The sequence below is a fragment of the Trematosphaeria pertusa genome (genome assembly GCF_010094035.1).
Source record: "Trematosphaeria pertusa strain CBS 122368 unplaced genomic scaffold BU26scaffold_9, whole genome shotgun sequence".
Lineage (NCBI taxonomy): Eukaryota > Fungi > Ascomycota > Dothideomycetes > Pleosporales > Trematosphaeriaceae > Trematosphaeria > Trematosphaeria pertusa.
In genome coordinates this window covers 587,740-610,055 of record NW_022987220.1, presented here as the reverse complement: position 1 = coordinate 610,055, position 22,316 = coordinate 587,740, and the positions used below count along the sequence as shown (strand labels likewise).

Genomic DNA, 22,316 nt, shown 5'->3' with positions numbered 1-22,316 from the left:
CACCAGTGAGAAACTTTTCTGCCTCTCAGCGTGGCCTGCGATGGCTGGAAAGAAGCATCGACTGCAGCGAGCTAGCCAACAAGCGCATGCTCTGTCAGACGGTCCAGCACGCACCGGCAGACCTCCGTCATCAATCAGCTCTCCACCTTACGGCGGCGGCAACTGCTGCAGGAACAAGAGTAATCGAGAGATCCCGCGATCTAATTGCTGGCAAAACTCTCCTGAGATAACAGTATGCAGGAGGACATCAAAGGCTTTTTGGACGACGATGGACTCGAGGCTTTTGGGGGTTGGTGATATCATGTGCGATGGTGGCGGACCACGATACGCACGCGAGTGCTACAAGCAGGATTGCCAGCCTCCCCGAATGGCCAACTGCATCGCATTTATTCCGCTCACGGCGCAGCCACATCCCGGCTTTTCGATAAACCGCCCTGCGAGGATCGCCTTGAGGTTCCACGGGCGCCGGCCGTGGCGGTCAACCGAGCAGAGTAGAAGCTGTACCCCGCCATCGCGATAGCAACCAGCCTTCGCGCAACCTGCCTCCGCTCCTATGTATGATAGCGGTCTAGCCGTGAGCTGAGCTGATGATGAGCCGCACAGACGAGCTGCAATAATGGCGGAGTTGTGCCTTGATCCTCACGTCGCTCAATTCGGCAGCTCGCCAGAGCTCGTGGCGATCTATCTCGACAAGGCTGGCGAGCATGAAACAATTATCGAAAGTCGATCCAGATCGCTGTGGTGGTACTATTTTCAGAGACGTTTTGTGCCAAGTTTTCACCCGTCAAGAGACCCCGTGGTCTGTGCAAGGCTTGCCGAGGAAGCGGGCCGTTAACTGGTGCTCGTTGCATCATCGCTCGGAGATGTCTCGCGAGCAGCATGGCGAGATTTGTTTTGGAAAGATTTCGAAGGCCTTTGAGAAGTCGAGTCTAAAATCATCGATTATGCGGTACCGCGGTGCGATCGTTTGAGAAGTAAATTCACCTAACCGGTTATTTCAGTGGTACGTTGGCTGGGGACAGCTGCAGCTTTCAACTTCCGTTTCTCTCAGAAGGCTGGCGTGCAGAAGTCGGCAGCACATGTTAGCCTACGGCCTTACCGCTTACATCCTGGCAAGGTTTAGGCCCGCGAACTTGTGGCCTCCCAGCTGGCCCTCTTTCGCTTTTAGCTTTGCCAGTTGCCAGGGTAGCAGCGGCCTATCGCGGTGCAGAATCCCCAATATCGATTTCCTCTCTCGGCGGAACTCACTCCACCCCCATAAAGGCCTGTCGGCCCACTCATACGAGGGCGGGCCCCAGTACGCTCCAGCCGAAAATCAGCATGTCTCCGCTGATACGGACCAACCGACGTAGTGGTCATTCAAGCTTCCCTTGGCGTATGCAACCCTGCCGTTGTCCACCGCATGAGGTTATGCTGGGATCCGAGTATCCAGAGGGCTGGTGCGCTGGTGGCTCCCCCTGTGGGAACTTATATGGGGGGACCTCGCCCTCACCTGGCTCGTTCTTGAGCCTCGTTTTACGGTTTGCTCGCGAGACGTTTCCAGCCTCTGGTTTATGCACCCAGCCCTCGGCAGACGCAACTCGCTCGCTACGGTTGCAGCTGTTCCCTTCGTTTATAGCTATCGTTCGCTCAAGCATACCACTGTTGTCAAGCCTACCATCAACTGAAGCCTAAAAAATGAAGGCCGCACTGACGCTGCTTGCCCTCATGGGCGCTGCGTCCGCTTGGGAGTACGGAACGGGCTATCCCTCCAAGAAGCCTCATCCTACCTACACTCCTCCACCTTATCCTACCTACAAGCCTGTATGTCCCTTGACTCCTTTCTCTCGTCGCTGATGCTGATTCAAACAAGACGCCGACGCCGACGCCGAGCACTCCTTGCGAGAGCTCGACTCCACCACCGTACACGCCGCCCCCTTATACCCCCAAGCCTCCCCCGTCTTATACGCCCAAGCCTCCTCCGTCTTATACGCCCAAGCCTCCGCCTTACACGCCTCATCCGGTAAGTATCTGGCGCGACTTTCTTCTAAGTAATTCCTCATCTTCGCTTCAGCCTCCTTTTAAGAGTAAAAATACTTCTCCTTACCTGAAGAGCTCCAAGATAAAGCCTCCTCACTCTCATACTCCACCGCCTGTTGGTTTCCTAGCGTTGGTTATTTCCTCTTTCTTATCTCTTAACTCTCCTTAAGCGTCGTAAGAATACGACTTCGCCGTGTCCGGAGAGCTCCAAGCCTCCGAAGCCTACTTATACTCCTCCAGTACGGTTTTCTTGGTGCGATCTACTTACTATCTCTCATCCCTTCTAGTGCAGCATAAGAACTTTACCTCTCTTTGTCCCGAGTCTTCGAAGACGAAGCGTCCGAAGACTACTTTTAGCCCCGTGGGTTTCTTAGCAACAACCTATTTTCGTATTTCTTAATTTTCCTACGGCCTCCTTACCAGAAGACTACGACGCCATGTCCAGAGAGCTCTAAAGGGAAGAACACTCCTATTTCTAGTTATACTCCACCTTCCGTGGGTTTTCCTAGCATACTTTGGCTACCTTTTATTTGAAGACTGGAAAGAGTTCAGCGCTAACTCTAGCATAGCCACCACCAAAGACCACTACGACCCCCTGCCCTGAGAGCTCGACGCCCCCGCCTACTTACAAACCGACAAAGCCTCCCAAGCCGACTTACACCCCGAAGCCACCGCCGGTGTACTCGAACTCGTCAACTCCTTGCCCGGAGACGAGCACTAAGCCGCCGAAGCCACCTCTATCGACGTACACTCCACCGCCGTACTACCCAACTCACCCGCCCAAGCCGCCGGTTTACACTAATACCACTACCTGCCCGACTATCACCACCACGATCACCACCAAGACCACAGCGACGGTGCCTTGCACTACAACCATTACGGTGACGACTTGCCCATCGACGTGCACGACTTACACCACTACAACCGTCACCACTACAACTTCTGTTTACACCACCATCTGCACGACGGAATACCCGGTCCCGCCGAAGACGACGCTGATCCCAGTGCCACCCGCCCCAACCAGCGAGGTTCCTCCGCCACCTCCGCCAACCAGCTACGTCCCGGTTCCTCCTGCGCCAAGCAGCGAGGTTCCCGTCCCGCCATCCAGCTATGTTCCGGTTCCAGTTCCGCCTGCACCCACCAGCGAGGTCCCTGCGCCCACTGCCGTGACCTCGGCTCCTCCGGCACCCACCGTCTCCGAGTTCCCTGGCGCGGGCTCCGCGAACAAGCCGATCGTCGCGCTCCTGGCCGGTGCTGTGGCTTTCGTCGCTCTGGCATAAACCTCCTTTCCTCAGTGTATGATACTCTTCGTTACGCTCCTTGATGAAAGCAAAAGTGCAACTTAACGACCCTGTTTACGAATTTAATGCATGGAAGGTTGGCATGGCATCGCTCCTTGAAATATAGATTGGATGGATGTGGTGGGACACGAACACTCCCTTGTAAATTGGACATTGGTATATGAGATTCACTTCAATGGGGAAGGCATTTTTGGCAAGTGTGTGGAGGATAGTGGTGCTTAGAGGAGGATACCAGGGGGTTGCTTGGTTTGGTTGAATGTTAATGTTTGGTTCTTGGTACATGTAGTTAGCCTTGGAAGATGGTTATGCGAAGAGATTTCTCATATCTCCCTCGCTGTGGCGTGTGTATCTTCGTATTGCCTACTGAGCTCGCTGGTTATCATGCCTTTTGCATGAGGCTGGCTTAGTGGCAACGCTGTAGAACCACCAGTCCACGATGCCCTTAACGCTACTAAAACGCAGCACGCTGCCGATGACAGCTCAATATAAGCCCCCTCTACACAGTACAAGCAGGTCGCTGGCTCGGAGTAATATTTCTTCGCTCCTCACGTACCCGCTGCATTCTCGCTTGCCCAAACCAAAAAGCACCGCGAACCGGTGAAGACACCAGCGCACGCGCATTGGCCAATCAGCGCCCGACACCCACTTTCCTCTCCACCTCCGCACCGCGCATCGATTCACGACATGCGCTATAACCGCAAATCAGACGCCCGATAACGCAGTGCCACTTGAGCGGACTGGACTGCGTCGGGCAGCTGAGGGCGTGTGCCACGGGGGGCGGCGCGGGGTGCTGGTGCTGACGAGGCAACCACCGCCTCATCGCTCACCCTCACCGTATGGGGGCCAGCAGTCCTCTTGCCTCCCCATTATCGCTCGTTCGCCTCCGCGATTCTTTTGTCGCATCCGTAGGGTGAGATTTCCGGTGCGCGCGCCGCTTATTCGTCGGTCACGGCACCGTCGCAGCCAGCGGTCGTGTGAGTGGGTGCGCGCGCTGCTTGACCGGACGCCCGCTTGGCGCGCTGGGGGCGACGCGAGCCGGTCTGTGCAGCAGGAAGCTCACCGGTTTGACCGGTCGCGGCGAGGGCGCGAGAATAAGGGCTTTTCGTCACGCTGTCCTTTTGAGCGGGTGCTCTTTTTATTATTGAGAGCTGCGTTCTGAGTGTGCGCGAAGAGTCGGATTGAAACATGGCGGCGCTCGATGCGATTAGCCTTGCCGAGAAGCTGAGCTGCCTGCAGAAGGAGGACTACTGGCTGCATTTGGAGGCCGAGAGCCCGCTGGAGAAGTACCCTGGTGAGTAGTTTGAATGAGATGCATGAGCGTGGATCGAGCTGATGATGATGCAGCGAAACAACATGCGCGCAGAGTGCGGGAGAAGCTGGGCGTGGGCGAGGGACTGGTCTATCTGCCTGGCGAGCCGGCGCGCAGCAATGAGGATAGCGATATGCCCGCGCCGTTTCGGCAAAGGCGCTATTTCTACTATCTGAGCGGGTTTGTTACGTCTCTGGAGTTGGGAGATGCGTGCTGATGAGATGAAGGTGCAACGAGCCGAACTGCCATTTGACATACGACATCCAGCACGACATTCTAGCCCTCTTCATTCCGCGGATCAACCCCGAGAGAGTAATCTGGAATGGCCGCGGATCCACGCCTGCTGAAGCGCTGGACAAGTACGACATCGACGAGGTGTACTTCATCGACGAGCTGCAATCCTGGATCCAGGCTTGGTATATGCACTACATCGGAAGCCTGTACATCCTGCACCCATCCCAGGCTCCGCAAGTTCCCTTTTTCTCTCCGCGGCTGGATTCCACATCGCTCCAGCCGGCTATGAACCTCTCGAGAATGATTAAAGATGATCACGAGATCAAGCTCATCCGGAAAGCGAACGACATCTCCTCGCAGGCCCACAAAGAGGTCCTGGCCAGCATCCTGAAGTTCAGGAACGAGGCGCAAGTAGAAGGCCTGTTCCTAGATGTGTGTATCTCGAAGCAGGCGAAGCAGCAAGCCTACGATCCCATCGCCGCCTCTGGACCCAACGCAGGCACCCTGCACTACGACGCCAACAACGAGGACTTCGAAGACCGCCAGCTCATATGCCTTGACGCCGGCTGTGAATACGAACTCTACGCCTCCGACATAACCCGCACCTTCCCCCTCTCCGGAGCCTGGCCTACCATCGAATCGGAGAACATCTATAAGCTCGTGCAGCGCATGCAAGAGACATGTATTGAGAGGCTGAAACCTGGTGTTAGGTATCTAGACCTGCATATTCTGGCGCACCAGATTGCTATTGACGGGCTGTTGCAACTAGGTATCCTGCATAATGGGACGAGGGAGGAGATATACAAGGCTGGGACTAGCAGGGCGTTTTTCCCCCATGGGTTAGGACATCACGTGGGTTTGGAGGTGCATGATGTGGGACAGAAGGAGTTGATGAGTGTGGTGGGGAAGGGCGGGAGGTTTGAGAAGGTGCGCGAAGGGTTTCCCGTGATGTCTTTGAGACGCGCTGACGAGGTTTAGGCGCTATCGCTCTATCCCGAGAACTTCCATCTCCCAGTGTACGACGAGCAGATGTGCAGGGCTCCGACGGATCCGCACAGTGCGCACTTGGAGGAAGGTATGGTGGTTACGGTCGAGCCGGGAATGTGAGTCGCCTGGGCATCCCTCCCGACCCGCACGCTAAGCAGTCGCAGCTACTTTTCCACCTACGCCCTCAGCTACTTCTACCTCCCCTCACCCGTCCACTCCAAGTACATCAACTTCAACGTCGTGGGCCGCTATCTTCCAGTCGGCGGCGTCCGCATCGAGGACGACATCCTGATCACCTCGAAAGGTCACGAGAATCTTACCACGGCACCCAAAGGCGACGCGATGCTGGAGATTATCCGGAGTGGAAATGCGCAGTGGCCGTTTGTTAAGGAACCTGAAGAGTTGAGGCCGAGGCGAAGAACGAGTGTTGAGCGGAAACGGGAAGAGGAAGAGATGCTGCTGAGGGCACCCGGGGTCCCGGAGAGACTGATAGACCCGGAGGTGAGGCCTGTTCAGAGAGCGGCGACGGCACCGGTTCAGAGGAGCAAGGATCGACGTTCGGCGGATTTTGAGCCTTTTGAAGGGCCCTCGCTATTCTCGAATTTCAGGCGCTCCATGACCGCGGATGAGGCCCTGGAACGCCAAAGGGCAGCTACTCATCGTGCCCCGCCCTCGAAGCCCACGCACGCGAGTCGTGTTCCCATTTGCGGAGAGGACTCGCCAAACTTCACGCACGTTTACATGGGCTTTGAAACCCTAGCACGGAATCTACCTAAAGAGGCGGGGTCGGCTAAAGATCGGATGCCGGCATGCAAGGAATGCACCATCCTGTCCCAAGCTATGGGCCGACTAAGGCAGACACTTGAGCTGTCAGAGAAGGCATCGCCAAAGCTGGAATCGAAAGCAGCAACGCGGATCGAGCCAGTAGCGACGAAGAAGAGCCCCGAGATGCGGCAGGTTCACCAACCAGCGCGTAACACGACCCAGGATACGTTCGGCATGTGTGGTGTACCGTCTTACGCACCGCTCGAGAAGCCAGCGTCAAGCTCATTCGGAACACACCGGAGCCTAGAGCGGGAACTACGGAACAAGGCGAAGGCTGCATCGATAACGTGTCGTCCAGAAGTGCCGCAACGGCGATCCGCGACCTTCGACAGCTATCTCCAACAACCTAATGCTTCTATGTCAAACCAGAGAGTGCCTGCGTCGAATCCTTACCGTCGGTCTGTGGCTCCGGCACCGGCTGATGCGCGTACATACGATGACCCACGACCGAAGCAGGCAACAGTTACTCCACCGGCAGATGTTATACGGCGGTATGAAGAGGACCGCTTCAAGCGGGCTTCGGCTTCCCAGCCGCTTACTACACGTACATATCCCGACCAGAGACCACAACCGCCGCCAGCCAGTCAAGCAGTTGAGACCCGTGCGTACGCGGATTCAAGACCACCACAGCCGCTCGACAGCCGTAGCTACGACAATCCACGTTCAAGACCAGGCGCCGCGCCCCGTCCGCAACCAGCCGCCAGCCGCGGCCTATCAGCAGCATACGCGCGCGAACGCCCCCAGCCCTCCACGCGACCCCTAGGCTCTCGAGCTTCCCTGCCCGTGCTCCGCCCCCACCGCACCGGCCTTCCTCCCACCCTAGGACGCCACAGCACAGCAAACCCTTTCCCCGCGCCCGCAGCACGCACACACCACGCCTGCGGAGCACCGCCAGCCCTCGATCCGCGCGTCGAGGAGCAGAAAAAGGCGCGGCTAGAAGCCCTACTTCAGACCTCCGTGGCGCCGCGCTCGAATCCTTACCTCAGAGCCCGCGCCGTGCCGCAAAGGCAGACGCAGGATGTCGATCACCTGTCCACTGCGATGGCGGGCCTGTTGACGGTCGACAGGGAGGACGAGGCTGCTGCTCTGGACGCCCCTGGGGGTAGGCTGAGAGCGGAGCTGGGCGAGGAGTGGAGGGAGCGGGTGGAGCGGTATGCGGATAGGCCGCTGCCGAGGGGGAGATATGGTGCTTAGGATGGCGTGAGGGAGGGTAGGCGAGGTGAGGTGGGTTACGAATTCCCTTTAGTGTTAATAACGTTTTCTTACTCGATGTTTTTCTTCTGTGGTCGTATATACGTTAGGGGAATGCGTGGTTTCGGTTCCAGGTGCTGCGGAGCGACGGGAGATTATATTATACGTTAACGCCAATGCGATATGACATACGTTTCTCAACGACGGCGTTTCTATCACCCTCCACGCGCGTTCCTTTTTCGTCGCCGCGTTCATTCCGTACTACTGCTGCTCATTATCATCATTCTCTCTCCCTGCTCTACAACATATAAGCCATCGGCGACACGTTTCCGCCCCTCTCACACTTTCTTTCTTTCTCCCTCTCGCTCGAGCCTTTTAGATCAGAGCCCTGGGGTTTATCCACATGAATATATCCAGGTTTTGTTTTAGTTTTGGGATATAGAGGGCGAGTAGGCTGTAGGGAAGGAAGGAGAAGAGAGAGGTATGTGCTCTGCTTTCGTCTTTCCGCGACTGCGCTCATGATGACTTTGCGTGTGGGTTTTAGTGACGGCCCGGGGAGGGACATGAGGACCTTGTGCGGTGGCTTTTAGGGGGATGGATGATGATGGAGTGGTGGGTGTGTGTGGAGGATAGGGAGGAGGGAGGGTTATATATCTTGCTGGAGTCACGCGAGTTCTTGCTTCTGTGCGCGGAATGCTTGTGTTAAGGCGGGCAGACACGCACGTCCAGGGGCGTAGTTGATGTGAGCGTCTACCTTTTGTAGACCACGGCGCTCATCACGACTTTTCGTACGGGCTTTTAGTGACGGCCCGGGGGAGGGACATGGCGACCTTTGTCGATAGGTTTTAGTAGGAAGGAAGGAAGGAAGGAGGACGTGATGTGGAGGGGAAAGGAGAGAAGAGGGGGTTATATATGTCTCCCTCTAGGAGGAGGAGGGGCGAGGTATGTGCTCAACTCAGGTCCTCGCTTCTGTTCGTAATGCTGGCTTAAGCGGACACATAGACACACGCGCCATATCTGCCGCGCGAGTCTCTTTTCGCCTTTCCACAACTACCGCTACGCTACGCTCATGGCTCCCTCATCTAGATCTTTTAGAGAGCGCGAGAGGGAACATCCGACCCCTTGTCGTAGGTTTTAGGGGGAAGGAAGGGAGGAAGGGTAGGTGTGAGAGATAGCGTGGAGGGAGGGGGGCGGGTTTATATGCCCTTCTAGAGTTACGCAAGTCCTCGCTTCCGTTCGTGACTCTTGCTTCGACAACGCGCGCCATAATTCCTGCGAGGGTCTCCTTGTTGTAGTTTACAACTAGCTCATGGCTCCCTCATCCAGATCTTTTAGAGAGGGCGCCGGGGACGGATATCGGATTTTTGACTGTGAATTTTAGTAGGAAGGAGGGATGACGGGGTGTGTGGTGCGTGTGGAAGAAGGATGGAGAGGGGAGGGGGAGGGTTTATATATGTCTCCCTCCCGGTTGCGTTGCGAGGCAAGTGCTCAGCTTTTGTCTTTCCATGGCTCTGCTACCCTGCGCTTATTTCGTCTTCGCGTATGGGGTTTTAGAGAAAACGCGAGGCGGGACATGAGCCTTGTAACTAAGCGTTTTTAGGAGAAGCGCGAGGGGGCACATGAGATTTTGTCTCTGTAGGTTTTAGTAGGAGGAAGGAAGGAGTGAGGATGGAGGAAGGAGTTGATAAATGTGCTCAGCTCGCTCCTTCTTTTCGTAACGCTAGCTGGGATGGACAGACACACGTGCGCCATGTATGCTGTAGAAGTCTACTTTAGCCTTTCTGTGGCTATGGCTGCGCTACGTTTATGGTGAGTTTGTGATTGCCTTTTGGAGAGGGCGCCGGGGACGACATGAAACACCCTGTCGAGCGGTTTTAGTGGGAGGAGATGAGGCGGGTTCCTGGTGTGGGAAAAGGAAGAATATGCAGGAGCAAGGAGTTTATATACCCCTACTCCTCGCCCGACTCACTCCCGCGAATTGAAGCGCTGTGCCGGAACTTTTCGAGCCGTCGTCCCCACCGCCATTGGAACAGCTAACTGACGAGCAGTATATCGGCCTAGCCGACATATCTCTCTCTGCATGCCTATTTCTCCTGCTCAAGCAAATCTCTCTCCCCTTTTTTGTCAATGAACCACGGTCCACAGGAACGACGTCCCATGATGTGACGCCGAGTTGGGTTTTGCTTCTCGTGTCTTGAAGACTGTTCGTGGCGTCGTGAGCCAGGGGATGTAGTCCCGGAGACGAGACTGCGGACAGGAACACATTTGGACGTATGAAAGCGCATTTTAAAGGGCGCGAGGGTGCCACATGGGTCCATTGACCGATTCTTTTAGTCCTGATGGTGGAGATTTGTTGTGGTGGTGGGGAGGAAGAGAGGAAGAGCGGAGGGGAGGGATTTATATACCCACCCCACCGCTAGCAGTGAGACACGGTAGGAGGGGAAACTCGCTCGGTCTATGGAACTGCCGTGGTGTGGGCGTGGAAGAGCATCACATCGCGGAATCGGACTTTGGACTGGCTTTTCAGGACCCTAGATACCCTCGCCATTTCTTGAGGCAGACAGCGCCTTTTCGACGTTCTCTTGGTCGCGCGGAAGGCATAGCGCATCTTCGATGTACGTTTTAGGATTTGGAGTTGTGCACTGATGCAGAGCACATAGGTCGCGTCTCGGTTGTTTTGTGTTTGGACCCCCTGGGATCGCACATGGCTTGTTCCGTTTTAGGATTTTAGAACATGTTCCACCGCGACTTGTGGTTTTAGTAGCGCTGTGGCGTGCTGGTGGTGGAGTGTCTTGAGGAAGGAAGCAGGGTGGGGAGGGATAGGAGGTTTATATACCCGTAGGAGCGAGTAACGAGCCGGAAAGGAGTAGGATTGGGCCGGGGAAAGCGGGTCGCGACTCGTGAAGCAGGGTGTCCAGCTTCAAGCACTCCCTGGATTCTCGTACGAGTCTCGTCTCAGCTGCCGCTGCATGTACCTCCCTGCTCACGTCTTTCGTGCAATCCAGGATCCGCGGTCCACGGACGGTGCATGGCACGTTGTATGGCGGATTTTAAGCGCTGGAAACAACACATCTCGGATCTGATCCTCAAATTTTTGGACCACCAGGACCGGACGCCGGACATGAGTTTCTCCTCTCCACGCCTTTTGACATAGTAGCAATATGTTCTGGTTTTAGAGGCTAGGGAACTGCGGCGTGATGTGGTGGTGTGGAGGTAAGAAGAGGGGAGAAGGGAAGTGGAGAGATATTTATACCCCCAAGCGCACGCGTATGTCTCAATCCGCTGACATCGTTCTCATTTCCATTCGTTATCTGGTCACCAGTTTTGCAAATCCTGCCCTCCCTCAGTCTTCAGAATTGGGATTTCGCGCTTTTCGCTCGGGCTTTTGGAGACCTTGATAAGTGCCGGTTTCGCGCATGGATGCGTTGTGTGGCATTTGGTCGAGCACGGGGAAAAGGCACACATGTTTGGTTCTTGTGTTAGGTTTTGGTTCGTCCGGGAGAGAGATGTAGAAGTTTACCCCGCGTCTGCACATCGGGTCGTTTTTCGCTCGTTTTAGTTGACTCGAGCGTGAGAAGAGTGGTGTAGAGCTAAGAAGAGGTATGAGCGAGCGGGCGTCTTTATATACTCGCTGGATCAGCAAGCGAGTAAAGGCCCGTGATCAAGATCATGGGATGGGGTCGTTGGGAGGATATGGCACGGAAGGCCTCTGGCGTTCATGCGCTCGCATCGACTCTGGCTCGCCTGTGTAGTTTACTGCTGCGCTCCCTCGCATAGCTTTATATTGCCCAGCTTTTCAGGCTAAGGGGTGTCCACTCATAACATCGAGTCAAATGGGTTTTTCGTGCCGCTGGAGCACGCACATAGGTGCTTTGGGTTTGAGATTTTTAGTCTTCTCCCCAGCGTCTATATTGAATGCCGTTGAGGCTTTTAGACATCAGACATGTTGAGCGGCCTTTTAGAAAGCTATGTTGCGGAGTGGTGTGGAGAAGAAGAAAGAAATGCGAAGCCGGGGAGGCTTTTAAACCCGTGTCGGCGTTCACTATCGGCATCGATATGAGTTGATCCACTTCGAGTTCACTCTCAACTCGCCGGCGTTCTTCCTGTACTTCCACACTCGGCTTGTTTTACCCCATCATCTAATTTAAACAAGCAGCACCTCATGGGCACTCAGAATCTTGAACTTACTCGCCGCGCAGAACCCACGTGTCATGCTGGTTTTTCACATTTTAGAGTTCCGCGGCGGCGCGCATGAATAGGGGAGTTGTCCTATTTAAGACATGGAGTTGTTCGCCGTAGCTTTTAGTAAAGTATGGGTAAGGTGGTGGAAAGAAGAAGAGGTGGAGGAGGCCATGAAAGCCGTCCTTAATATACCCGCGAGAAGCGAGAGTTGAGGAAAGGTGAGCGGCCTAAAAGACTCAAGCGTGGGTATTAGGAAGAGTGGTGAGCATCAGCATCACCGCTAAAGGACGATAGTACTAGTGGACAAACTTATCCGCCTAATCTCTAATGCCAAGTATCTTCGGCAGCTTCCCGAGGCCGAAATCGCATCAGAAACTTGGGACATCTTTCAGACATACATGTCAGGTACCAGGGTTTTAGGAGAACAAAAAGAGCGCTGTAGTAGAGAAAAGGAAAGGAGAGGGAAGAAAGAGGACTTTTATGCCCATGAGGAGCGCACAAAATATATGTGCGCGGAGTGTCATGTAACAGCATGAAAACTTGTCGACAAGTCGCCATGAAGGTCTTGCCGCTACACTTTGACAACACCGACCAGTGCTACATCCCATAAGCTCACCTTTTTCTTTGCGCTCTCGACCTTCTTACGTTGAACGAACCCCATGTGAAAGGAACAGTTTCTTTCGCTCTTTCCGAGACGCCGCAGCACATGGATCAGAAGGCCGCCGCTTTTAGTTCCCACATGAGTAGTAAACCTCTTCCTTTTAGTGTCTTCGAAGAGAAAAGAGAGTGTATAGAAGGAAATCAGAGTGAGGAGAATGATTATATATGCTTCGGGGGCTTGGCGTTGGAAGGCGGTTGGACGAAGGTACTACTCGTATGTCACGTGAGCGATCTTTCACTGGCGCGACAAAGGAGTGCCTAGACACATACGAGCCTAGAAATTCGATCCCGATGTGTTCCGTGCCCCTTTTTGTTTCACCGCGCTCAAGTCTTCAAGAAATCCCTGTGCCCGTTCCATTTCTTTCACTCTCAGGGAGTGGCGCTCTCGGGTATAGAGCATTTTCTGCCGCTCGCTTCCCATGACTAGACTATATCGCGAACAACCTCCAACTGCTTTGCAACCGAGATCGAGCCATCATGTCACCTCCCAACATGCAGTCCTCCGGCCGCGGCAAAAACTTCGATCTCAAACAAGCAGTCCTGCTGTATACGCCTTCCGGATCCCCGCCCGCTCTGCCCCCTCGACCTCGAAAGAGACGCCTCGAAAAGCGCCTCAATTTTCTTGATCTCCCCGGTGGTAAGCATCTCAGGATTATTAATAAATCGCTATGACTAACCCTTTCGCTGAAGAAATCCGCAACCAAATCTACGGAGCCGTCCTTTACATATGCGAAAATTTCCGCGACACAGTTCCCCTTCAGTTCACCTGCCGACTAATCCGCACGGAGTTCCGGTCCTTCTGCTTACTGGAATCTGTCGAGGAGCGCATATGTACGCTATTGTGGGGTGATGTCGAATCCATTACAAGCGACACGGTGTGTGATTCCGGTTCCGATACAAGCGACATAGTGGGTGATTCTGAATCCGCTACAAGCGACGTAGTGGGTGATCCCGATTCCGCTACAAGCGAAGTTGAGGATTAAATACCCTCGTCGTCGGAACCAGTGTGTATCTGGAGCTGTTCAACGGCTGTTAGAATAGTATAAAGCGCTTTCCTTAGGATGTACTTCGCGGGTTTGTGGGACCTTGAGTGCCAATTTTCAGAAGGAGTGGCAACGTGATACGGGATATGAGAATGGATAGAACGATACGTGAAGATCCATCTATTGACGTAAAATGACTTGGGCTTGTGCCTTACGTATGTCTTTCGCAACCAAAGCCTCCAGGGCATCCATGCCACCTATCCCATCCTTCGACCCATCAGCCGAAACGGCTTCAGTATTTGCTTCAGAGACTCGGGGTCGACTTCCCTGTCGCTATCATAGCGAACCGTACTCTTCGTATTCGCCTCGTCGTTTTCCCTCGGTTTCGCTTCTTGCTTGGTGGAGGGTGTTTGAAAACTGAAAACTGGATTAGAGACGCGTGTGTGTGGTAAGGTTGACATAACTACGAACCGCCAATGGCACAACTCCAGTAGTCCTGGATACGAAGAGTAAGGTGAGCATCAAGGTTGATGAAATTTCACGACATAGCAAATGTTCGGGGTGGGCGTGTCTCGATCATCTCTTATTGGTGCGGGAAGGCAGCTAAGCGAGCCGCTTGAGTCCTAGCGCGGTGACTAACCCCGCAAACGCCGCATTAGCTTTCTCTACCACATCCCCTCCCACTCTCCTTGCACCGGCCCAGCCCAACCTAGCCCGCCGTGCGTCAGTATCGCTTTGACTACGATACTCTACCAATCAGCCGATCAAGATGCCACGACCCGACGGCTACCTCCCTTACTTCCTGATCTACGTACGTCCCTCCAACCCATCTGCACACCACTTGCTTACACCCCGCAGACCTCCCTCTCAGCCTACCTCCACAGCCTCTTCTGCTATCTCGGCTCCCACTCGGCCGCCCTGCGCCACTTCTCCGGCCCGCAACGACCGCCTCCCACGCAGCTCTTGGCGCACGTATACGCCGTGAAGAACATCTACACAGCCTCCATTCGCGCATACGCCGCTTGGGATATCACGAACCAGGCGGTGTACGATCTCGCGATCCTGTCGTATGTGGGCGTGCTGTGGCTCTTTGCGAGCGAGTTGCTGCTCTATAGGACGGTGAGGTGGAGGGAGGCGGGCTTTCCGTTTCTGAATGCGGGCGTGGGGCTGATTTGGATGGTGGTGATGAGGGGGTGGTATTTGGGTGGGTAGGGGAGGGATGATCATGAGAGCGAGACAGTGAGAATGGGGTGCGATACTAGAGTTTCTTGTCTTCGCACTGCGGAAACGGCGAGGTATGCGGGGTTTTTCTACCTTGTTCATCCGCGAGGATGGGATGAACTGTTAGATGCTGATGAGGAGGGCTTATAGGCGGCATGCACTTTTCCCATCGCTAACTAGAACTGCACTCGGGGAAACTGAGTGGAAGTCGATCTTCGAGTTAACTCGTCGTGCGTCTCCCGACTTGAATGACGCAAAAAGCTCACTGATTCCGGCTTCAGAATACGAAGGTATAAGAACATAATCATCCAATTTCATTCATCTATAGAGACGCCGGGTTTGATGAAGCTACCTTAGCCGCTCAGACCATGTCTTCCTGAAGCTGCTCATCCACCATTCCTAAAGAATGCAATGAGCAGACGTCCCTCGGATAGCAAACTACGGCTATTATCCATGCAATGATCCACAGAATCCAGGGAAGAGATCATCAGAATGGCTCGGACCCCACCTGCTCCTGCCCATCACATCTCTTCTGGTTCAAAGGTCGGGTTTATGACGACTTCCCGGTACGAGGGATCCGCCGGAATGCGAGTCGCAAAGTTCCTGAGCTCTCCGGTTCTGTGTCTAGATGGATTCCCGGCTCTCATGATCCGCATGCCGCCTGTCTGTCGGTTCATGTCGCGCTGCCGAATTCGACGCTCTGGACAATAAGTTGGGCTAGGTGTCCGTCTGCTCGTTTCCGGGGGACAAACCCCATCCAAGAATTCAGAGAGGTCTTTGAAAGCATCCAGAACCGAAAAGTACGGGTGGGATCGAGCCTCCGACCGAAGCCCTCTCCCCTCGCCGCGACTCGTAACGACCACAAAATATGGGATATCAACCTGTCTGCCGGGATCCAATTCATCGAGGACGAGAACTTCGAACTTTAGAGGGCGCTCATTTCTCGGCGCAGCGAATACGACTGCTGCTCTATCTGCCATATACTTTAGTACTTCGACACAGACTTGGAACTCCACAGGAAGCTGCGAGGATACTAACTGATGATCTTCCGCTCGTAATAGACAATGCGCGCATATTCGGCCTCCGATTTGGTGGAAAATTTTCCCCTAAGGTGAACTATTTGACCAAATTCTACCGTGAAGGCGCGACCGGGTGCGACGTCTTCAGGCTCGGTTTCTGACTCGGCTTCTGGCTCGGTTTCTGGCTCGGTTTCTGGCTCCCAGATAGGGTCCTGGGATCCTACGAAGCCGAGCGGTATAGTATTTCGCGTCGTTGTCATTCTGCTTTGCAAAGCGATCGTGTATTTAGGTGAAAAGGAAATGGACTGGGGTTCTCGTAGGTACGTTGAGTTCTCTTAGATTCTTCGGTCCGGCGCAGTGGATAGCAGTTGGGGAAGGTAGATGTGGCAGAGAGAAGGGCGAGACAGCCGACGAGGTTGCTTTTATATGACGGTGATGACTCTTTCGCTAGACTCATTACTCTGGCGATTGCGGCATCACCGAGTCCGTGCTGTCTGACGTAGACGCCAAAAATGAAAATCTTTTCAAAAGCCGCCTCCTGGGGAGCCTTTTCGATGACTCTGCCGGAACTCTGCGTCATCATGGCGGAGCTCGTACAACACACTCGCCCCTGCGCCCACACTAACCATGTGCGAAGCTGTTGCAATGAACTGCAGAGTGAGACGTCATTTCCCCATTTTCACGGACTGTTGCGTTGCGATTATTCAGAAAAGGGACACTGAGCGGGTTCAGGACCGTATACCCGACGCGAAAGCGGGCTCCGTATACTCCAACGATGACTGCTACATGCCCTACTGGAAAGGACCATGTACAGCTTTGCAGGTTATGATTGGGTTGCGCAAGAGTGACTGTATCAGTCGGACCGTGCGCTCATCACTCCAAGCCCCATAGTCTGCGGCTGGAGGATGATGCCCCGTGCATCGATACCGTGTATAACCTTGCTCCAAAGTCCCAAGGCCTAGAGCCCGCGCGCCCGCCCTCGCGGTAGCGTCCTCGGTAATCTCGATGGAGCGAGAGCAAACACACCCGCTTCGTTAGTTTATAAATGCGTTAGGGAATTAGAAAGACATTATTATAAGGAAACAAGGAATAAGCAAACTATGGGTATAAAACTACCTCTACAAACCCATAACCTCTACATACAACTAAGAAAGCACGGGGAGTCTGCTCTCCGGAAGAAGGCTACGCCCGCCTTATCACCGCATTGGGTTTCCCCAATCGCTCAATACCTGCATATGACTTTGAACCTCGAGCATAGGCTCGCTCCGTAAATGAGATTGCTCCTCCGCTTATCATCGCCTGCCCTCTTCCTCGGTCTGAGCCAACCATTGCTCCACCCGATTTGTTGCCTCATGTCTCTGTCTGGGCTCTTCCCGCCATTGTGCTTCCGCTTCACATCTGCGCCGCCCTCTTTCGGCCTCGGCCGGATCGTGATGGCCTTCTCGTACAACCACTGGGTGCATACCCACCCGAGGATTGTAGAATTCCGGATAGTGCGATGCATATGAGCGCGAGGGCTCTGCAGAGGGCGCATCATACCGCTGGGGCTGGGGTTCGTGGGGGTAGGTTCTGCTGTGTCTGGGAGGCCTTATGTGATGGTAGTCATCCAGTTCTTTATCGTAACTGACTGTCCTGCTCGTTCTGGGAAGCCTTTCGTGGCGGTAGTTGTCTGAATCCCCTGCACCGCTAAACCCCACAAAAGGACGATGGGGAGAAGACGGCCGACGAGTATATCGACCGCTGGAATCTTCGCCGTAGTAGTCGCCTACATCCTCCCCGCGGCCAAACCGCCCTTCTCGCCTTGCTGAAGGAGGGGGAGACGACCGACGAGTATATCGACGGTTGGAATCTTCGTCATAGTAGTCGTCCATGTTCCCCCCACGGCTAAACCGCCCTCTCCGCCCTGGTAAAGGATGGGGAGACGGCCGAGGAATATATCGGCGGCTGTAATCTTCGTCATATTCCGCAACGTGTCCATCGAATTCCTCTATGGCGCTGTCCCCACCCTCTTCGCACCTGGGGATGACCACGAAGGCGCGTTCGTAGTGGTTGCCAGACGATGGCATGTTCGGCGATGTGTGGACCAGACAGAGGTTTCCGGATAGCAGCTGGGGGTGATAATACTCCGATGTTAAATGTGTTATGGTGCGGGCTTGCGGAGGGTGTAGATATGTCGGCTGCGCGAAGTATGGTTCTGGCCGCTGAAAAGTATGAAATTTGGCTTTCTAATAGTATACTTGGAATATCAAAAGACTTGAAGGAGAAATGGGCTTCGATAAGGTAGGAAATCCTTTATATGTTGTTCTATGAGTCCTTCCAAATGACGATGCAGACGCTCTGCGTCATCCCGACGCCAAGACAAGTACTCACTGATGGCCTCTCCCCAACACACCTCGTTCGCACTTCGCTCCACATCGCGAAACAGCATAGATCTGGGTTCCGGTTCATGTTGAGGAGCTGGAGTGGGTGTGGGGCGTAATGAGGGTGCAAAGACGGGTGGAAAGCATGGACCTCCTGCTAAGCCCCTTTTGGACATGACTCGTTTTCGACCACAACACTTTGTCGGCTCCCACAGACGTCCCCCTTTCTCTCATCGATCACCTACTTAGGTACTTGTTCTGTTGCTCCCACAATGGACAATGCGTCATACTTCGCCAAAATTCTGTCCGCCGTTGACGTCCGGCTCGTACCTTATCAGCGATGGTGCGGGGTCTTCAGATCGCTATCGGCGGCGCCGATTTTCTAGGTAGGTCCAAGCAGCATGCATGCAGGTACGGGTACAAAAATCAGACGGATCCCGGTCGCTGGATCTATGTTTCCTTGTTTCGTTTCCTTCGCTCTTCGTCCCTTCATCATGGCTCCGCCGGTGTTCGCATCTGTCCTTCTTCTTCTCGCGCTTTCCAAGACGTCTTGGGCGCAGAACGAGAGCGTGTTGGCGATTGACCCTTTACAGACGCCTTACCCATACTATTTTCCTCCCATTGGGAGTGCGGATACTCCGGGCCTCTTTCCCATGCCCGCATGCCATGGTATTACCGTGGAAGAAGCCACCATCGACCAGCTACAGGGCTATATGAGCGACGGGACCCTGACTTCGGTGCAACTGCTGAAGTGCTATATCAAGAGGATACAACAGGTCGATGAATATATCAATTCGATCATCGAGCTCAATCCGGATGCGGAGGATATCGCAGCAGGACTAGATGCCGAGCGGCAAGCCGGGCACGTGCGCGGGCCGCTCCATGGCATCCCGTTCGTCGTCAAAGATAACATCGCTACGAAAGATCAGATGGAAACGACGGCGGGAAGCTGGATGTTGCTTGGGAGCGTGGTACCGAGAGATGCGCATGTGGTTGCAAAGCTGAGGCAGGCTGGCGCGCTTCTCATGGGAAAGGCTACATTGAGTGAGTGGGCTGATATGCGTTCAAACAACTACTCTGAAGGGTATTCACCAAGAGGAGGGCAGGCGAGAAGTCCATACAATCTGACTCTCAACCCTGGAGGAAGTAGTTCGGGAAGCGCGGCTGCCGTAGCGGCCAATGTAGTGTCGTTTGCTTTGGGCACAGAAACTGATGGCAGCGTCATCAATCCGGCAGAGCGAAACGCGATCGTGGGTATTAAACCGACTGTCGGCATGACTTCGAGAGCTGGCGTGGTTCCAGAGAGCATTCACCAAGACTCCGTGGGCACGTTCGGCAAGACGCTCCGCGATGCCGCATACGCATTTGACGCCATCTACGGCATTGATGAACGCGACAATTATACCATCGCACAGGAAGGAAAGACACCGGCAGGTGGATACATGCAGTTCCTCACTGACAGGTCTGCGCTCCAAAACGCCACATTCGGCCTTCCATGGAATAGCTTCTGGGTCTACGCAGACGAAGAACAGCAAGCGATTCTCCTCACTCTAATCTCTCTCATCGAATCCGCCGGTGCTACTGTAATCAACAACACCGAGCTGCCCAATTACGAAACCATTGTCTCTCCCGATGGCTGGAACTGGGACTACGGCAGCACGCGCGGTTATCCCAACGAATCCGAATACACCGTCGTGAAAGTGGACTTCTACAACAACATCAAAGCATATCTCTCCGAGCTCGAGAACACAGATATCCGCAGTCTCGAAGATATCGTAGCATACAACTACGCAAATGACGGCACAGAAGGCGGCAATCCATGGCCTTTAGGCATCCCAGCTTTCTACTCTGGGCAGGACGGTTTCCTCGCTAGTCTCGAAACAAAAGGAGTAATGGACGAAACATACTACCAAGCGCTCTCGTTCTGCCAGCGCAGCACTCGCGAAGAGGGTATTGACGCTGCGCTCGCGAACAACGGCCAGCCCCTCGATGCACTCCTTGTGCCACCGGACATCGGCCAAACATACCAAATTGCGGCCCAGGCTGGATACCCCATGATCACGCTCCCCGCGGGGGTGCATACGGAGACTGGCATGCCTTTTGGACTTGCGCTTATGGGCACTGCGTGGAGCGAGGGGAACTTACTAAAGTGGGCGAGTGCGATAGAGGACCTGCAGTTTAGCAGTGGGACGGAGGCTAAGAGGACCCTGCCTAGGTGGTATGGGTACTTGGAGAGGAATGTTCCGGTGAGGAATTTGTAGGATTGGTATTGGGTAGCCCGCGGGGCTTCAGGGTACTTAGCAATTTTCGCTCGCTGATGCCACACTACCTTTCATATTTGCCACTTTGCTGTATCATTCTCAGATTTCTGCCGGCTCTCAACGTTGAAAATGTGGAACCGAAGTTCGCGATGATGGGAAGTGCACTCGGGGCCTTCTCGGTGCCGGCTCCCTGGGTGGGAGACGGCGGCCTTCAAGAGGACAAAATTGAGAGAGGCAGACGGATGCATTAGCAATAATTAGCTTGATGGCATGGGGAGGAGTCCGGTCTTGATGAACGGTTACACAAAGCTCTGGACTCTAAGTTGGTCACTCAATCAATTCACGTGCCACTCGACCAGCGCCACAGAAGCCCCGAGTTTGGTTTCGCTAAAAACTACCTCTCCCTCTTCAGCAGCCCATTACCCAGCCTGCACTCCTCCAATGCCCTAAGTAAAGTGACCCATAATATTAACCCTCCAACAAAAACACCGCATTCCGCCCCCGCCCGCGCAAACCCTCATCCCCCAGGCCCCCACTACCGTCCCTCCTTCCCCCTCCCCTTCACCACCCAAAACATAACATACAAAATGCACACCTCCCCACCAACAAAAAGCAGCACAGCCCACCAAAGCCTCCTCACCCGCTGCCAGCAGCCCACACCCCCTCCTTCAGCTCCTTCTTCTTCCTCGTAAGCCGGCGGCGTCACAGCGTCTTCGTATCCCGGAAGCACGCCGTGCTCGAAGTCGCTCCAGAATCTGGACATGGCGTCGTCGCGCTGGCGGCGGTCGGCGGCGGCGGCGGCTTCGATGTCCGTGGAGGTGTCGATGTCGACGTAGTGCCGCTCGGAGGACTCGGTGTAGCTGGTGTAGCGCATGGTGTCGGGGCGGAGGGGCGAGCGCTCGGTGGGTGGGAGAGACATTGTGGGTTGGGTGGGGATCGGGGAGGCTGGGGGGCTTTGGTGTGTGTTGCGGAGGTGCGCGTTTCGCGGGGAACGGGGTGCGGATGGGGAAGCTGGAGGTGCTTCGAGGTGTATCGCGGAGTTGTGGCGGCGTTGATGCACTTGCGGGATTCTTGCGCGTGCAGTGGTTGGTATAGGAAGCGTGGACGGTGGTTGCTAGTGTGCGGGAAGGTGGATGAAGGACTTGTGGAGGAATAAAGCGTTGTGGGCCAAGAAAGGGTCCAAATTATTGAGAGTGTTCCAAGGTTGAGAAGCCGTTGTATGAGTGGTAGGCTTGCCCGAATAGAACTGACATCAGGAACGTTGACGTGGGTGGGAAAATTAATAAGTGGAGCCGAACAACGTGGAATTTTGAGACACGGCTAGAGGAATCGTTCGAACTGGACTTGCGAAGGAATTGTCCTGTTTCGGCATCTTTTTAGCTTTGTCCAAAAAGTTGCGTGCCAGAGTTAACCCATATGCGAAAATTACAAGTGCGTGGAGATCGGCAACGCTCGAAATCATGCACTAGCGAAGAGCCAGTCAATCATGCTCGAATATCGGACTTTCGAGTAGTTCGCTGATCTTGCAAAGCCGTGAGATGGCTGGATGGCCGAGGCGCAAGGTTTCGTGAGCCACTGGCGACGGCGCGGAACCAACATACATGAGCAGCAGCTGCAAGCGCGAGTTTATAGACGCTATTTCGATAGAGGACGCTCGCTCTCGTGTCCGCCATTTTTTGTAGTATGTGAAAGCCCAAGGTGTGGGTCATAGCTGGGGCCCTTGCGGAGCTTCCTTATATACCTAGGTACAGTACCTACTTTTAT

The 22,316-nt window shown here is 54.5% G+C and overlaps 9 protein-coding genes across 9 annotated transcripts; 5 read left to right on the top strand and 4 right to left on the bottom strand.

Annotated features, from left to right (window-relative positions):
- Positions 1-1,677: 1,677 nt before the first annotated feature.
- On the top strand, positions 1,678-3,299 carry BU26DRAFT_506507 (uncharacterized protein; the record flags this gene model as incomplete). Its single annotated transcript, XM_033826917.1, has 6 exons — positions 1,678-1,803; positions 1,853-2,002; positions 2,148-2,258; positions 2,307-2,380; positions 2,499-2,514; positions 2,589-3,299. 6 exons carry the CDS (start codon positions 1,678-1,680, stop codon positions 3,297-3,299), a joined length of 1,188 nt encoding a protein of 395 aa, XP_033682239.1.
- A 1,024-nt stretch (positions 3,300-4,323) lies between these two features.
- BU26DRAFT_344655 (uncharacterized protein) lies at positions 4,324-7,959 on the top strand. Its single transcript, XM_033822363.1, has 5 exons — positions 4,324-4,611; positions 4,665-4,809; positions 4,857-5,790; positions 5,842-5,966; positions 6,015-7,959. The coding sequence occupies exons 1-5, from the start codon at positions 4,506-4,508 to the stop codon at positions 7,867-7,869; spliced, it is 3,165 nt and encodes a 1,054-aa protein (XP_033682238.1). The 5' UTR covers positions 4,324-4,505; the 3' UTR covers positions 7,870-7,959.
- A 5,226-nt stretch (positions 7,960-13,185) lies between these two features.
- On the top strand, positions 13,186-13,691 carry BU26DRAFT_566216 (uncharacterized protein; the record flags this gene model as incomplete). Its single annotated transcript, XM_033833485.1, has 2 exons — positions 13,186-13,345; positions 13,399-13,691. 2 exons carry the CDS (start codon positions 13,186-13,188, stop codon positions 13,689-13,691), a joined length of 453 nt encoding a protein of 150 aa, XP_033682237.1.
- A 680-nt stretch (positions 13,692-14,371) lies between these two features.
- On the top strand, positions 14,372-14,903 carry BU26DRAFT_486747 (ergosterol biosynthesis protein-like protein Erg28; the record flags this gene model as incomplete). Its single annotated transcript, XM_033825925.1, has 2 exons — positions 14,372-14,502; positions 14,550-14,903. The coding sequence occupies exons 1-2, from the start codon at positions 14,461-14,463 to the stop codon at positions 14,901-14,903; spliced, it is 396 nt and encodes a 131-aa protein (XP_033682236.1). The 5' UTR covers positions 14,372-14,460.
- Positions 14,904-14,911: 8 nt separating this feature from the next.
- BU26DRAFT_520473 (uncharacterized protein) lies at positions 14,912-15,289 on the bottom strand. Its single transcript, XM_033829299.1, has one exon. The coding sequence runs from the start codon at positions 15,228-15,230 to the stop codon at positions 15,057-15,059; it is 174 nt and encodes a 57-aa protein (XP_033682235.1). The 5' UTR covers positions 15,231-15,289; the 3' UTR covers positions 14,912-15,056.
- A 144-nt stretch (positions 15,290-15,433) lies between these two features.
- BU26DRAFT_506504 (uncharacterized protein) lies at positions 15,434-16,191 on the bottom strand (the record flags this gene model as incomplete). The annotated part of the gene is made up of 2 exons (XM_033826916.1): positions 15,434-15,885; positions 15,951-16,191. The coding sequence occupies 2 exons, from the start codon at positions 16,189-16,191 to the stop codon at positions 15,434-15,436; spliced, it is 693 nt and encodes a 230-aa protein (XP_033682234.1).
- An 880-nt stretch (positions 16,192-17,071) lies between these two features.
- On the bottom strand, positions 17,072-18,289 carry BU26DRAFT_520471 (uncharacterized protein). Its single transcript, XM_033829298.1, has one exon. It carries the CDS (start codon positions 17,995-17,997, stop codon positions 17,224-17,226), a length of 774 nt encoding a protein of 257 aa, XP_033682233.1. The 5' UTR covers positions 17,998-18,289; the 3' UTR covers positions 17,072-17,223.
- A 469-nt stretch (positions 18,290-18,758) lies between these two features.
- BU26DRAFT_520470 (amidase signature enzyme) lies at positions 18,759-20,879 on the top strand. The gene has a single exon (XM_033829297.1). The coding sequence runs from the start codon at positions 18,786-18,788 to the stop codon at positions 20,550-20,552; it is 1,767 nt and encodes a 588-aa protein (XP_033682232.1). The 5' UTR covers positions 18,759-18,785; the 3' UTR covers positions 20,553-20,879.
- A 208-nt stretch (positions 20,880-21,087) lies between these two features.
- On the bottom strand, positions 21,088-21,471 carry BU26DRAFT_566211 (uncharacterized protein; the record flags this gene model as incomplete). The annotated part of the gene is made up of 1 exon (XM_033833484.1): positions 21,088-21,471. One exon carries the CDS (start codon positions 21,469-21,471, stop codon positions 21,088-21,090), a length of 384 nt encoding a protein of 127 aa, XP_033682231.1.
- Positions 21,472-22,316: the final 845 nt, after the last annotated feature.